This window comes from Coregonus clupeaformis, chromosome 25 (genome assembly GCF_020615455.1).
Source record: "Coregonus clupeaformis isolate EN_2021a chromosome 25, ASM2061545v1, whole genome shotgun sequence".
NCBI classification, from domain to species: domain Eukaryota; kingdom Metazoa; phylum Chordata; class Actinopteri; order Salmoniformes; family Salmonidae; genus Coregonus; species Coregonus clupeaformis.
In genome coordinates, this window is record NC_059216.1 from 13,324,323 (window position 1) to 13,340,983 (window position 16,661).

A 16,661-nucleotide genomic window follows, 5' to 3' on the forward strand; every position below is an offset into this window, starting at 1 on the left:
GCAGCACCCAGACAGTTATTTAGTCTATAGCTCTACTATTCAGGGAGTTGCACCCCTTCTCAGAAAACCTACACTCGATCCCTCCGATGTCAACAACTACAGACCAGTATCCCTTCTTTCTTTTCTCTCCAAAACTCTTGAGCGTGCCATCTTTAGCCAACTCTCTTGCTATCTCTCTCAGAATGACCTTCTTGATCCAAACCAGTCAGGTTTCAAGACTGGTCATTCAACTGAGACTGCTCTTCTCTGTGTCACGGAGGCTCTCCGCACTGCTAAAGCTAACTCTCTCTCCTCTGCTCTTGTCCTTCTAGACCTGTCTGCTGCCTTTGATACTGTGAACCATCAGATCCTCCTCTCCACCCTCTCCGAGCTGGGCATCTCCGGCACGGCTCACTCTTGGATTGCGTCCTACCTGACCGGTCGCTCCTACCAAGTGGCGTGGCGAGAAGCTGTCTCCGCACCACGTGCTCTCACCACTGGTGTCCCCAGGGCTCAGTTCTAGGCCCTCTCCTATTCTCGCTATACACCAAGTCACTTGGCTCTGTCATATCCTCACATGGCCTCTCCTATCATTGCTACGCAGACGACACACAACTAATCTTCTCCTTTTCCCCCTTCTGATAACCAGGTGGCGAATCGCATCTCTGCATGTCTGGCAGACATATCAGTGTGGATGACGGATCACCACCTCAAGCTGAACCTTGGCAAGACGGAGCTGCTCTTCCTCCCGGGGAAGGACTGCCCGTTCCATGATCTCGCCATCACGGTTGACAACTCCGTTGTGTCCTCCTCCCAGAGTGTGAAGAGCCTTGGCGTGACCCTGGACAACACCCTGTCTTTCTCCGCTAACATCAAGGCGGTGACCTGATCCTGTAGGTTCATGCTCTACAACATTCGGAGAGTACGACCCTGCCTTACAGAGGAAGCGGCACAGGTCCTAATCCAGGCACTTGTCATCTCCCGTCTGGATTACTGCAACTCGCTGTTGGCTGGGCTCCCTGCCTGTGCCATTAAACCCCTACAACTCATCCAGAATGCCGCAGCCCGTCTGGTGTTCAACCTTCCCAAGTTCTCTCACGTCACCCCGCTCCTCCGCACACTCCACTGGCTTCCAGTTGAAGCTCGCATCTGCTACAAGACCATGGTGCTTGCCTACGAAGCTGTGAGGGGAACGGCACCTCCATACCTTCAGGCTCTGATCAGTCCCTACACCCAAACGAGGACATTGCGTTCATCCACCTCTGGCCTGCTGGCCCCCCTACCTCTGCAGAAGCACAGTTCCCGCTCAGCCCAGTCAAAACGGTTCGCTGCTCTGGCACCCCAATGGTGGAACAAGCTCCCTCACGACGCCAGGACAGCGGAGTCACTCACCACCTTCCGGAGACACTTGAAACCCCACCTCTTTAAGGAATACCTGGGATAGGATAAAGTAATCCTTCTACCCCCCCCCTTACCCCACCCCACAAAAAAATAATAAAATAAAAAAACATTGTAAAGTGGTTATCCCACTGGCTATAAGGTGAATGCACCAATTTGTAAGTCGCTCTGGATAAGAGCGTCTGCTAAATGACGTAAATGTAAATGTAGAAATTCAGCTTCAGCACCCAGACAGTTATTCAGTCTATAGGTCTACTATTCAGCTTCAGCACCCAGACAGTTATTCAGTCTATAGGTCTACTATTCAGCTTCAGCACCACACCCAGACAGTTATTTAGTCTATAGGTCTACTATTCAGCTTCAGCACCCAGACAGTTATTTAGTCTGTAGGTCTACTATTCAGCTTCAGCACCCAGACAGTTATTTAGTCTGTAGGTCTACAATTCAGCTTCAGCACCCAGACAGTTATTTAGTCTATAGGTCTACTATTCAGCTTCAACACCCAGACAGTTATTTAGTCTGTAGGCCTACTATTCAGCTTCAGCACCCAGACAGTTATTTAGTTGAGCCTTTTGCATCTGTCTATGTCAGCTGTCAGCTCACCATCTGGATAAGGGGGGGTGAGCTTGCATTGACCTATCCAACCATACATACAATCTTAGTTTACACTCAAAGGGAGGAGACGCATATTTTCCGACGGGCCACTTGGTTTTGTCTAGAAACTGTACTTTTAGTAGCAGGTTTAGGAGAATTTACGCAGCAGGTTAGGATAATTAACGTAGAAGATTGGGAGAATTATGTTAAGATTAGGAAAAGGGTTAGGGTTAGATAAAATAAAAGCATATTTTGATGTTAATTAGACAAAAGCTGTAATTATGCAGCGTTCAAAACAACTGGGAACGAGGTCACATCATGACGTCAGTGATCTTCAGGTCGGAAAGTCGGAGCTCTAGAAAGAGGCCCGAGTTACCGAGTTGGATGACAGTTGAAAACCATTTTTCCCAGTCGGAGCTCGTTTTTTTCCGAGTTCCCAGTGGTTTTGAACGCGGCACTAGATATGACCGGGCCTCATGCTGCTGATTACTACGTCATCCACCGGCGACAGATGCTTCTGCGCGACATTTGTTTACACGATGGCGTCGGTGGATTTGAGAGGTAGCGAAGTGTTCCTTTCATTAATTGAAAAGTAATGTATTCTGTATCCGATTTTAAATCGAATAAATAGTAAGGAACACTAATGTAACTCGCTTACGGTTTCTGAGAATTTAAATAAATTGATGACGCTTTCAGGAACATAATTAGCTTGACAGCACAAAGCTAGCTAGTTTAGCTAACGCGTTAGCAAGACAGCTAACGATCTGTTTACCTTGTAGTCAAACTATTTTTATTTTTATTTAACCTTTATTTAACTAGGCAAGTAAGTTAAGAACAAATTCTTATTTACAATGACGGCCAAACCCGGACGACGCTGGGCCAATTGGATAAGAGCGTCTGCTAAATTATGTAAATGTGAATTGTGCGCCGCCCTATGGGACTCCCAATCACGTCCGGTTGTGATACAGCCTGGAATCGAACCAGGGTCTGTAGTGACGCCTCAAGCACTGAGATGCTGTGCCTTAGACCGCTGCGCCACTCGGGAGCAAACTAGTCAGCAAGTCTTTATCAAAAACAAATGTGCACGTTATACCTACATGTTTACCCCAATTCTTGTAATAAAACCAGTAACTCCATTCGTTACCTGCTGCTCCTTCTAGACAACAACCTCCTGGGGATATCGTGGGTTGACAGTGGCTGGGTGCCCATTCTCAACCCTGGCAATGTGCTGGACTATTTCTCTGAGAGGAGTAATCCGTTCTACGACCGCACCTGTAACAACGAGGTGGTGAAGATGCAGCGTCTCACTCTGGAACATCTCAAGTAAGAGTTTCTTCTGTTATTGGCTTTGAATATTGCTGACATACTGGCTATGAGCTGTTTTCCTGTGTAGGGGTCTTACTTTAAAATAGTGATTTTATTAGGCCTGCATATTACTCCTTACATCTATTACAGTAACACTTCCCCTGACACAGGTGAAGCCGACTAGTCCCGTTGACAGTGTCCATGACACAGGTGAAGCCGACTAGTCCCGTTGACAGTGTCCATGACACAGGTGAAGCCGACTAGTCCCGTTGACAGTGTCCATGACACAGGTGAAGCCGACTAGTCCCGTTGACAGTGTCCATGACACAGATGAAGCCGACTAGTCCCGTTGACAGTGTCCATGACACAGGTGAAGCCGACTAGTCCCGTTGACAGTGTCCATGACACAGATGAAGCCGAATAGTCCCGTTGACAGTGTCCATGACACAGATGAAGCCGACTAGTCCCGTTGACAGTGTCCATGACACAGATGAAGCCGACTAGTCCCGTTGACAGTGTCCACGACACAGATGAAGCCGACTAGTCCCGTTGACAGTGTCCATGACACAGATGAAGCCGACTAGTCCCGTTGACAGTGTCCATGACACAGATGAAGCCGACTAGTCCCGTTGACAGTGTCCATGACACAGATGAAGCCGACTAGTCCCGTTGACAGTGTCCATGACACAGATGAAGCCGACTAGTCCCGTTGACAGTGTCCATGACACAGATGAAGCCGACTAGTCCCGTTGACAGTGTCCATGACACAGGTGAAGCCGACTAGTCCCGTTGACAGTGTCCATGACACAGATGAAGCCGACTAGTCCCATTGACAGTGTCCATGACACAGATGAAGCCGACTAGTCCCGTTGACAGTGTCCATGACACAGATGAAGCCGACTAGTCCCGTTGACAGTGTCCATGACACAGATGAAGCCGACTAGTCCCGTTGACAGTGTCCATGACACAGATGAAGCCGACTAGTCCCGTTGACAGTGTCCATGACACAGATGAAGCCGACTAGTCCCGTTGACAGTGTCCATGACACAGATGAAGCCGACTAGTCCCGTTGACAGTGTCCATTGAAAGTGCTTCTTAGTCCAGGACTAGGCGTAACCTGTGTCAGCAAAACCGTCCGTCCAGCCCATGGATCATTTTCTGTGAGTGTAATAATAATAATATAGTTACTAGCCTAACTGACATACAATTGTGTCTATTTCAGTCAGATGGTTGGAGTGGAGTACATTCTCCTTCATGCCCAGGAGCCCATCCTCTACATCATCAGGAAACAACAGAGACAGTCTCCTACTCAGGGTGATCCACAGAGAACACACACACACACCACAGACGTCTGACACACACACACTCAAAAGAAAACACCTCTATCAATACCCCCTTGGAAAGTTTACGTCATCTTCCCATGTCCTTTATACCAGGCTCTAATTATATATCCTGTACTCTATATTGTGTGCTTCCTCTTCCCAGTCATCCCTTTATCTGACTACTACATCATAGCTGGGGTGGTGTATCAGGCTCCTGATCTGGGAACAGTTATTGGATCCAGAGTGGTAAGAGAGTGTCAACCCCCTGGCATTGTCATTACTACATTATAGTGTTATTACTATGTAATTACTATGTTGTTATTACACTGTTGTCATTACTATGCAATAGTGTTATAACTGTTGTTATTACTATGTTATTACTGTGTTGTTATTACTATGTTATTACTATGTTGTCGTTACTATGTTGTCGTTTCTATGTTGTCGTTACTATGTTGTCATTACTATGTTGTCGTTACTATGTTGTCATTACTATGTTGTCGTTGCTATGTTGTCGTTACTATGTTGTCGTTACTATGTTGTCATTACTATGTTGTCGTTACTATGTTGTCGTTACTATGTTGTCGTTTCTATGTTGTCGTTACTATGTTGTCGTTACTATGTTGTCGTTACTATGTTGTCGTTGCTATGTTGTCGTTACTATGTTGTCGTTTCTATGTTGTCGTTACTATGTTGTCGTTGCTATGTTGTCGTTACTATGTTGTCGTTTCTATGTTGTCGTTGCTATGTTGTCGTTTCTATGTTGTCGTTTCTATGTTGTCGTTTCTATGTTGTCGTTACTATGTTGTCGTTACTATGTTGTCGTTACTATGTTGTCGTTTCTATGTTGTCGTTTCTATGTTGTCGTTACTATGTTGTCGTTGCTATGTTGTCGTTTCTATGTTGTCGTTACTATGTTGTCGTTTCTATGTTGTCGTTACTATGTTGTCGTTACTATGTTGTCGTTACTATGTTGTCGTTACTATGTTGTCGTTACTATGTTGTCGTTACTATGTTGTCGTTGCTATGTTGTCGTTTCTATGTTGTCGTTACTATGTTGTCGTTACTATGTTGTCGTTGCTATGTTGTCGTTTCTATGTTGTCGTTACTATGTTGTCGTTGCTATGTTGTCGTTGCTATGCTGTTATTGCTATGTTGTTAGCACTTTGGGTTTTAGAAAAGTGTGGAATTATCTTGGTTGATGTTGGGATCAAATCTATTGAAATTCCAGTCAATTTAGAAAGTAAACCAAATTTAAAAAGCATTGAAGAGAATTGGAATTTCAGTATACTTCCTGAATTGACAGGAATTGTCCTCAACCCTGGTTGACATGTGAGTTGATGGGGTGCTGTCGTCATGTATTGACTGCTGTTATTTTCCCCTGTCTCCCCACAGCTGTCTGCTGTACATGGTGTCCAGTCTGCCTTCGATGAGGCCATGTCATACTGTCGCTATCACCCATCTAAAGGATACTGGTGGCACTTCAAAGACCAGGAGGAGAGAGGTATGTTAACCAGTGTTGGGGTCAATTCCATGTCAATTCTAGTCCATTCAGGAAGTACACTGAAATTCCAATTATCTTCAATGATTTTCAATGAGGAAAATGTGGAATTGGAATTTGGTTAACACTAACCCTGGGGTGTGGTTGTTTTACAGCTACAGTGAGGGGGGAAAAAAGTATTTGATTCCCTGCTGATTTTGTACGTTTGCCCAATAACAAAGAAATGGTCAGTCTATAATTTTAATGGTAGGTTTATTTGAACAGTGAGAGACAGAATAACAACACAAAAATCCAGAAAAACGCATGTCAAAAATGTTATAAATTGATTTGCATTTTAATGAGGGAAATAAGTATTTGACCCCTCTGCAAAACATGACTTAGTACTTGGTGGCAAAACCCTTGTTGGCAATCACAGAGGTCAGACGTTTCTTGTAGTTGGCCACCAGGTTTGCACACATCTCAGGAGGGATTTTGTCCCACTCCTCTTTGCAGATCTTCTCCAAGTCATTAAGGTTTCGAGGCTGACGTTTGGCAACTCAAACCTTCAGCTCCCTCCACAGATTTTCTATGGGATTAAGGTCTGGAGACTGGCTAGGCCACCCAGGACCTTAATGTGCTTCTTCTTGAGCCACTCCTTTGTTGCCTTGGCCGTGTGTTTCGGGTCATTGTCATGCTGGAATACCCTTCCACGACCCATTTTCAATGCCCTGGCTGAGGGAAGGAGGTTCTCACCCAAGATTTGACGGTACATGGCCCCGTCCATCGTCCCTTTGATGCGGTGAAGTTGTCCTGTCCCCTTAGCAGAAAAACACCCCCAAAGCATAATGTTTCCACCTCCATGTTTGACGGTGGGGATGGTGTTCTTGGGGTCATAGGCAGCATTCCTCCTCCTCCAAACACGGCGAGTTGAGTTGATGTTAAAGAGCTCGATTTTGGTCTCATCTGACCACAACACTTTCACCCAGTTCTCCTCTGAATCATTCAGATGTTCATTGGCAAACTTCAGACGGGCCTGTATATGTGCTTTCTTGAGCAGGGGGACCTTGCGGGCGCTGCAGGATTTCAGTCCTTCACGGCGTAGTGTGTTACCAATTGTTTTCTTGGTGACTATGGTCCCAGCTGCCTTGAGATCATTGACAAGATCCTCCCGTGTTGTTCGGGGCTGATTCCTCACCATTCTCATGATCATTAGAACTCCACGAGGTGAGATCTTGCATGGAGCCCCAGGCCGACGGAGATTGACAGGTCTTTTGTGTTTCTTCCATTTGCGAATAATCGCACCAACTGTTGTCACCTTCTCACCAAGCTGCTTGGCGATGGTCTTGTAGCCCATTTCAGCCTTGTGTAGGTCTACAATCTTGTCCCTGACATCCTTGGAGAGCTCTTTGGTCTTGGCCATGGTGGAGAGTTTGGAATCTGATTGATTGATTGCTTCTGTGGACAGGTGTCTTTTATACAGGTAACAAGCTGAGATTAGGAGTACTCCCTTTAAGAGTGTGCTCCTAATCTCAGCTCGTTACCTGTATAAAAGACACCTGGGAGCCAGAAATCTTTCTGATTGAGAGGGGGTCAAATACTTATTTCCCTCATTAAAATGCAAATCAATTTATAACACTTTTGACATGTGTTTTTCTGGATTTTTGTGTTGTTATTCTGTCTCTCACTGTTCAAATAAACCTACCATTAAAATTATAGACTGATAATTTCTTTGTCAGTGGGCAAACGTACAAAATCAGCAGGGGATCAAATACTTTTTTCCCTCACTGTATTGTTTTACAGGGGTGTTTATTGGTACATTGGTTTTCATTACGAACAATAAATTATTATTTTATAGCCTAATGTGTGATACATATTAAGCATGTTTCACTAAACCTGGACTAAGGCAGGTATTGTTTTCCCATCCCATGACCTTGATAATACATGTACTGTATCTAATGTGTTTCAACCATTCTCCTCATCAATGGTATTCTGCAACAAGATGGCGCCGACAGACTTGGCACCTCTGATTCTTGCTTCTAAGCAACTTTCCTATTCTAGTCAATGCCATCTTATTCAACTATTGCTGTATATATACTAATCTATCCTACGTATTCTACAGATATACTACATATTCTATCCACATACTGTCTATAATGTGTCTACACCCCATCACATATATATATATATATATAGGCTCTGTCGCGGCCGGCCGCGACCGGGAGACTCATGGGCGGCGCACAATTGGCCCAGCGTCGTCCAGGGTAGGGGAGGGAATGGCTGGCTGGGATGTAGCTCAGTTGATAGAGCATGGCGTTTGCAACGCCAGGGTTGTGGGTTCGTTTCCCACGGGGGGCCAGTATAAAAAAATATATATATGTATTCACTAACTGTAAGTCGCTCTGGATAAGAGCGTCTGCTAAATGACTAAAATGTAAATGTAAATGTAATATATATATATATACAGTGCCTTGCAAAAGTATTCATCCCCCTTGGCATTTTTCCTATTTTGCTGCATTACAACCTGTAATTTAAATGGATTTTTATTTGGATGTCATGTAATGGACATACACAAAATAGTCCAAATTGGTGAAGTGAAATTTTAAAAAATAACTTGTTTCAGAAAATTCTAACAAATAAATAACCGAAAAGTGTTGCGTGCATATGTATTCACCCCCTTTGCTATGAAGCCCCTAAATAAGATCTGGTGCAACCAATTAACTTCAGAAGTCACATAATTAGTTAAATAAAGTCCACCTGTGTGCAATCTAAGTGTCACATGATCTGTCACATTATCTCAGTATATATACACCTGTTCTGAAAGGCCCCAGTCTGCAACACCACTAAGCAAGGGGCACCACCAAGCAAGCGGCGCCATGAAGACCAAGGAGCTCTCCAAACAGAGCAGGGACAAAGTTGTGGAGAAGTACAGATCAGGGTTGGGTTATAAAAAAATATCAGAAACTTTGAACATCCCACGGAGCACCATTAAATCCATTATTAAAAAATGGAAAGAATATGGCACCACAACAAACCTGCCAAGAGAGGGCCGCCCACCAAAACTCACGGGTCAGGCAAGGCGGGCATTAATCAGAGAGGCAACAAAGAGACCAAAGATAACCCTGAAGGAGCTGCAAAGCTCCACAGCGGAGATTGGAGTATCTGTCCATATGACCACTAAGCCGTACACTCCACAGAGCTGGGCTTTACAGAAGAGTGGCCAGAAAAAAGCCATTGCTTAAAGAAAAAAATAAGCAAACACGTTTGGTTCGCCAAAAGGCATGTGGGAGACTCTCCAAATATATGTAAGAAGGTACTCTGGTCAGATGAGACTAAAATTGAGCTTTTTGACCATCAGGGAAAACGCTATGTCTGGCGCAAATCCAACACCTCTCATCACCCCGAGAACACCATCCCCACAGTGAAGCATGGTGGTGGCAGCATCATGCTGTGGGGATGTTTTTCATCGGCAGGGACTGGGAAACTGGTCAGAATTGAAGGAATGATGAATGGCGCTAAATACAGGGAAATTCTTGAGGGGAAACCTGTTTCAGTCTTCCAGTGATTTGAGACTGGGACAGAGGTTCACCTTCCAGCAGGACAATGACCCTAAGCATACTGCTAAAGCAACACTCGAGTGGTTTAAGGGGAAACATTTACATGTCTTGGAATGGCCTAGTCAAAGCCCAGACCTCAATCCAATTGAGAATCTGTGGTATGACTTAAAGATTGCTGTACATCAGCGGAACCCATCCAACTTGAAGGAGCTGGAGCAGTTTTGCCTTGAAGAATGGGCAAAAATCCCAGTGGCTAGATGTGCCAAGCTTATAGAGACATACCCCAAGAGACTTGCAGCTGTAATTGCTGCAAACGGTGGCTCTACAAAGTATTGACTTGGGGGGGTGAATAGTTATGCACGCTCAAGTTATCAGTTTTTCTTTCTTATTTCTTGTTTGTTTCACAAAAAAAAATATTTTGCATCTTCAAAGTGGTAGGCATGTTGTGTAAATAAAATGATGCAACCCCCCCCCCCAAAAAAAAATCCATTTTAATTCCAAGTTGTAAGGCAACAAAATAGGAAAAATGCCACGGGGGGGGCTAAATACTTTTTCAAGCCACTGTATTTGTACTCCGGACTCCGACATTGCTCGTTCTAATATTTATATATTTCTTAATTCCATTGTTTTACTTTTAGATCTGTGTGTATTGTTGTGAATTGTTAAGATATTACTGCACTGCTGGAGCTCGGAACACAAGCATTTCACTACACCCGCAAGAACATCTGCTAAATATGTGTGTGCGACCAATAAAATTAGATTTTTGATTTGATGTCTATAGATGCCAAAGCCAAGCCAAAGTCCAAGAAGAAAGAGGAACCCAGTTCCCTGTTCCAGAGACAGCGTGTGGACACACTTCTACTCGATTTGAGGTCCAAGTTTCCTCCAACGTATTACCAGGTATGACACACCACCTGTCAGTTAGTCATAATCAGCCAATATACATTATACCGATTTAATTGTAACATTGTATTATTGAGGTTCGCATTTGGTAATCTATATTCTGTTGTAATTCTTTCTTAAAATTTTGCCACAATTTTAGCCTAAGCCTGGGGAGAAGCCCATCCCAGGTAAGATTGTTACAGCTAATATTGCAGAACCATTTGCTATTCTTTTGCGATAGGTTTTAGACATTTAACACCAACCAAATGTTGATGAACATTACTATTGGAAAAGGTTAGGTCATGTTTAAAAAAAAAACTCTGGACATTTTGTAATCTTTTCTCTGGTCATGGAGTCTTGTTTTTTCACCCTGTGTTCTGTTTTCATTTGACTGTCTAATCTACTGTATCTGTTCTAATCTACTGTATCTATTCTAATCTACTGTATCTGTTCTAATCTACTGTATCTGTTCTAATCTACTGTATCTGTTCTAATCTACTGTATCTGTTCTAATCTACTGTATCTAATCTAATCTACTGTATCTGTTCTAATCTACTGTATCTGTTCTAATCTACTGTATCTGTTCTAATCTACTGTATCTGTTCTAATCTACTGAATCTAATCTACTGTATCTGTTCTAATCTACTGTATCTGTTCTAATCTACTGTATCTAATCTAATCTACTGTATCTATTCTATTGTAGTGGAGGTGAAGAAGGAGTCTGAACCCCCAGCAGAGACGGTGAAGCAGGAAGAGAGAGAGAGAGAGCCAGCCACCAAGACTTCTGCTCCAGCTCCCCCCAGCAGCAAACCACCTCCGGAGAAACGGGCCAGGCTACAGTGATGACCGATGGCCACTCCTGTATATATTTCTGATAATGTCCATTCTTCGAAGAAGAAGAAAAAAAAAAAGCACACTGCTCTTGCCAGTATCACCTTTTTGTTAATTCAAGCTTATATGTCAGCCTCTTGGCCTTCGTCATTGATGTGTACATTCTCACATTGGCAAGGCACACAGAATGGACATACGGCACAGGTAGAACCCAATCTGACTGAACAATGCTAAGGAAGTTGTTTGTGTCTGATGGAAGGTGTGTGGAAATGGACCTCCATCCCAGATGCCAGACCAAACAGACCGTAACAACTCATGATCCTGTTTCTGAAGGGCTTGACAGTCAATTAACATGGAATGGCATTAGGAAAGGCAAATTAATAGTCCTAAATGGCACCCTATTCCCTATATAGCGCACTACTTTTGACCAGGGCCCTGGCACCCTATTTTCTGTATAGTGCACTACCTTTGACCAGAGCCCTATAGGCCCTAGTCAAAAGTAGTGCACTATATAGGGAATAGGGTGCCAGGGCTCTGGTTAAAAGTAGTGCACTATATAGGGAATAGGGTGCCATTTGGGACATATCCATGAGCAGACGATGTGAGTAGCAGACCTCATGGGACATTCCATCCATGTTCTAGAACTGTGTAGTTACTGACATGTACACCTTTAGTATCGCCACAAGACTTCTCTCTGTGATGATGCTAGCTAGAGGTGAGAGGTCAAGACTCGAGTGGGTTTACAATTTGCAGTTTTTGAGGGTAACATCGAAACAGTGAGACCACCAGTAATCTCTATGCACTGTTGACATCTGCAGTATCTTACTCGGCACTGTGGGAGACATGTTTTTTGGCGTTATTTTTTTCAATATGTAATTATGTTTTTTCCACGTCAAGTGATTCTGAATCCATGGTCTGTTTTCCTTGAAAAAATTGTCAATGCTTTTCTGAATATAATCATATTCAAACTCTACAATGACTGAGTTTGAGTCATTATTCATCAAAACATGTATTTTAATGTGATTAAATGTATGTCATCTAATGTAGCCAGGTGTGGTCAAAATAGACTGTCTGCTTTGGACATCAGCTATGGGATCCTCCTGAGATATTGAAGAGCCCTGCAGTTGGACCAATCTCATTTGATGAGAGTCAAGGAGATTTTAGTGTCAGTCTAGATGATTTATTTGATGATGAATTAATATATTTGATTAGTAACTTGTAAAATCAGCAGCGGAAGTTATGCCACAACAGATATGGCACACCGAGATTTTATGATAACAGTACAGTACCACAAGAGGGCGCTATTTAGCTAGCGTAATATTATATGACCGTTTTCAAACTACCCTCACAGAGTTGTCTTAGCTACACTCTTTTTCCATTGTCCAATTAGGACGTGAAGAAGGATTAGTGCTAAACGGGATCCTTGGGATGTCCTTATCCTAAACTCTAACCTCTAACCATAACCCTTACCTTAACCAGTTTACATTTCAACTTCAATGGGTAGGGACCATTGCGTTGAGCTATATAAGGTATGGACGTCCCAAGGCGACCAGATAGCACGGACAGAAGAAGAAGCAGCTCGCAGGGCGTGGCGGGATAGGAGACCACTCAGTGGAGGACCGAGTACAGTGCCTCAGCTGGCGAGCTGCAGAGAAGATGGCTGCAGTGTGGATTTTCAGGCCAATGTCTGAAAACACTGCACTGTTGGTCATGTTTCACGACGGCTAGCCTTCGTGTCGCCCCGTTTATTTAGTCGTTTTTTTCAAGGAATCGAAGGGGATAAAACATGGGGTCTCAAACTCTACAGATCCTCAGGCAGGGTGTCTGGGCTTCAATCACAGGCGGATGGTACTATGATCCCCATCAAAATACATTTGTCAATGCTCTACACCTCTACCTCTGGCTGTTCCTACTATGTTTCCCCTTCACGCTTTACATGGTAAGTGTGTTTAAGCTTTGATAAGGTTACTTACTGTCTTTTTATGGAACATTTATATCCTCCAATCTCAACAAAGCAAGTCAAGATCTGGTTTACCGTTGGAGGATCTTCCCTGGCTGTAATCATGCTAGCCAAACCGCGGATGCTAATGCTAACCAGCTAACAGTTGCTAGTAAGGGTAGCCAAGTAGCTATTTAGTTACGTAGTTAACGTTACCTATATAACTAGCTAGGTTGCTAGGCATCCTTTGTTTGAAATCTGCATATTTCCCTCGAATAAACGAAATAAATACCAGTTGACGTGTAACTTATAGCTAACAGATTGTAGCTGTTCATCATTGTTTTCATTTTCACCGTTATGTTTTGTTGTCAGGTGTGACACTTTTCTTTCGGCAACACTCGTTGTTAGATAGTTAAATGACTCAGTTACATTGTCCATAAATATCAGATTTAGGGAAATACTTTAATCCCGACCAGGTTTGGTTAACCAATCCCCCGGGCAACAAGTCGTGGCTAGACTAGATAGTTAACGTAATATCTGTCTTCTATTAATGAACGTTAGCTAGCTAGCTACCTCCTCTCTCTCCCCCCTCCCCCCAAGCCACATTGACAGCAATCTAATCTATCTCAGTCTATTATTAGCTAACAATGTATGTCTTGTCTCTCGTATACTGGTGTCAAGATCTACCAGGTATTCAAGCTGACCCAGCTTGTCAGCAAGCCAGCACAAAAACAGACTTCTAGGAAATGTTGTCATTCAAATAAAATAAAAAATAACGATATTTTGGAATGGCTGGAGAGTAGGATTAATAAAAAATATTCCTGCCCCTCCCCTCATAACATGTTACTGTAAACGCTATCTGCACAACCAAATGTAAATTAGTGAACTTTCAAACAGCATTTTATATGTTCTCCACTTTCAATATTGAGGGGCTATAGTCACAGTTGTTAACAATTTAAATTTTACTCAGTCCAGTTGCTTGGTGTTGTGTAATTAGGCCAATTCTGTGATTGATTAGCAGTGGTTTTGCTTTAAAAGTCAGGATATGTGACAGGGAGGGTATAAATAGTGTGATTCTCAGAATGCTCCATGGCAGCACTAAACAAACAACAACACGAATAGTTATCTATCCAAAACGGAGATGTATGGGTAAACCACTTCTCCAATCTTTTTGGCCCTATAACAAAGAACAAACAGCAAAAACATATACATGATCAAATAATATAATTAACTATTAAAGACTACCAGTACCCACTGGATTCTCCAATTACATTGAATGAACTACAGGACAAAATAAAAACCCTCCAACCCAAAAAGGCCTGTGGTGTTGATGGTATCCTCAATGAAATGATCAAATATACAGACCACAAATTCCAATTGGCTATACTTAAACTCTTTAACATCATACTTAGCGCTGGCATCTTCCCCAATATTTGGAACCAAGAACTGATCACCCCAATCCACAAAAGTGGAGACAAATTTGACCCCAATAACTTCCGTGGGATATGCGTCAACAGCAACCTTTGGATAATCCTCTGTATTATCATTAACAGCAGACTCATACATTTCCTCAGTGAAAACAATGTACTGAGCAAATGTCAAATTGGCTTTTTACCAAATTACCGTACGACAGACCACGTATTCACCCTGCACACCCTAATTGACAAACAAATAAACTAAAACAAAGGCAAAGTGTTCTCATGCTTTGTTGATTTAAAAAAAAATGGCAAGAAACACACATTTCTTTCCACAGGGCCGTGGGGTGAGACAGGGATGCAGCTTAAGCCCCACCATCTTCAACATATATATCAACTAATTGGCGAGGGCACTAGAACAGTCTGCAGCACCCGGCCTCACCCTACTAGAATCTGAAGTCAAACGTCTACTGTTTGCTGAGGATCTGGTGCTTCTGTCCCCAACCAAGGAGGGCCTACAGCAGCACCTAGATCTTCTGCACAGATTCTATCAGACCTGGGCCCTGACAGTAAATCTCAGTAAGACAAATATAATGGTTTTCCAAAAAAGGTCCACCATTGCCCTAGAGCACACAAAAACCTATACATACCTCGGCCTAAACATCAGCGCCACCGGTAACTTCCCCAAAGCTGTGAACGATCTGAGAGACAAGGCAAGAAGGGCCTTCTATGCCATCAAAAGGAACATAAAATTTTACGTACCAAATTTTACATACCAATTAAGATCTGGTAAAAAATACTTGAATCAGTTATAGAACCCATTGCCCTTTATGGTTGTGAGGTCTGGGGTCCGCTCACAAACCAAGAATTTGCAAAATGGGACAAACACCAAATTGAGACTCTGCATGTAGAATTCAGCAAAAATATCCTCAGCGTACAACGTAAAACACCAAATAATGCATGCAGAGCAGAATTAGGCCGATACCCGCTAATTATCCAAATACAGAAAAGAGACGTTAAATTCTACAACCACCTAAAACATTTTACATTTTAGTCATTTAGCAGACGCTCTTATCCAGAGCGACTTAAAGTTAGTGAGTGCATACATTTCTTTTTTCATACTGGCCCCCCGTGGGAATCGAACCCACAACCCTGGCGTTGCAAACGCCATGCTCTACCAACTGAGCTACACGGGAAGGAAGCGATTCCCAAAACTTCCATAACAAAGCCATCACCTATAGAGAAATGAACCTGGAGAAGAGTCCCCAAAGCAAGCTGGTCCTGGGGCTCTGTTCACAAACAGAGCCCCAGGATAGCAATACAATTAGACCCAACCAAATCATGAGAAAACAAAAAGATAATTACTTGACACATTGGAAAGAATTAACAAAAAAACTGAGCAAACTAGAATGCTATTTGGCCCTAAACAGAGAGTACACAGTGGCAGAATACCTGACCACTGTGACTGACCCAAACGTAAGGAAAGCTTTGACTATGTACAGACTCAGTGAGCATAGCCTTGCTATTGAGAGAGGCTGCCGTAGGCAGACCTGGCTCTCAAGAGAAGACAGGCTATGTGCACACTGCCCACAAAATGAGGTGGAAACTGAGCTGCACTTCCTAACCTCCTGCCAAATGTATGTCCATATTAGAGACACATATTTCCCTCAGATTACACAGACCCACAAAGAATTGGAAAACAAATCCAATTTTGATAAACTCCCTTATCTACTGGGTGAAAAACCACAGTGTGCCATCACAGCAGCAAGATTTGTGACCTGTTGCCACAAGAAAAGGGCAACCAGTGAAGAACAAACACCATTGTAAATACAACCCATATTTATGTCGATTTATTTTCTCTTTTGTACTTTAACTATTTGCACATCGTTACAACACTGCATATAGACATAATATGACATTTGAAATGTCTTTATTCTTTTGGAACTTCTGAGTGTAATGTTTACT

General features: G+C 43.0%; 2 protein-coding genes across 2 annotated transcripts in view; both read left to right on the top strand.

Moving 5' to 3' along the window:
• The first annotated feature begins 2,425 nt into the window (after nucleotides 1-2,425).
• med6 (mediator complex subunit 6) lies at nucleotides 2,426-11,797 on the top strand. The gene is made up of 8 exons (XM_041846909.2): nucleotides 2,426-2,532; nucleotides 3,132-3,294; nucleotides 4,499-4,590; nucleotides 4,762-4,844; nucleotides 5,991-6,099; nucleotides 10,411-10,529; nucleotides 10,672-10,699; nucleotides 11,215-11,797. Exons 1-8 carry the CDS (start codon nucleotides 2,448-2,450, stop codon nucleotides 11,352-11,354), a joined length of 819 nt encoding a protein of 272 aa, XP_041702843.1. The 5' UTR covers nucleotides 2,426-2,447; the 3' UTR covers nucleotides 11,355-11,797.
• A 1,096-nt stretch (nucleotides 11,798-12,893) lies between these two features.
• Nucleotides 12,894-16,661, top strand: part of pcnx1 (pecanex 1) — a 107,638-nt gene continuing 103,870 nt past the window's right edge. Inside the window, exon 1 of the mRNA XM_041847315.2 lies at nucleotides 12,894-13,281. Within this exon, the coding sequence (XP_041703249.1) occupies nucleotides 13,129-13,281 (153 nt within the window). The 5' untranslated portion in view covers nucleotides 12,894-13,128. The remainder of the gene's footprint in view (nucleotides 13,282-16,661) is intronic.

What these genes read in the sequence shown, in the direction of transcription:
- med6 (XM_041846909.2), top strand. Translation starts at nt 2,448, where the DNA reads ATGCTGCTGATTACTACGTCATCCACCGGCGACAGATGCTTCTGCGCG. An exon ending in CAGTTATTGGATCCAGAGTG is followed by an intron (nt 4,845 to 5,990) that starts GTAAGAGAGTGT and finishes GTCTCCCCACAG; the next exon opens with CTGTCTGCTGTACATGGTGT. An exon ending in TTCCTCCAACGTATTACCAG is followed by an intron (nt 10,530 to 10,671) that starts GTATGACACACC and finishes CCACAATTTTAG; the next exon opens with CCTAAGCCTGGGGAGAAGCC.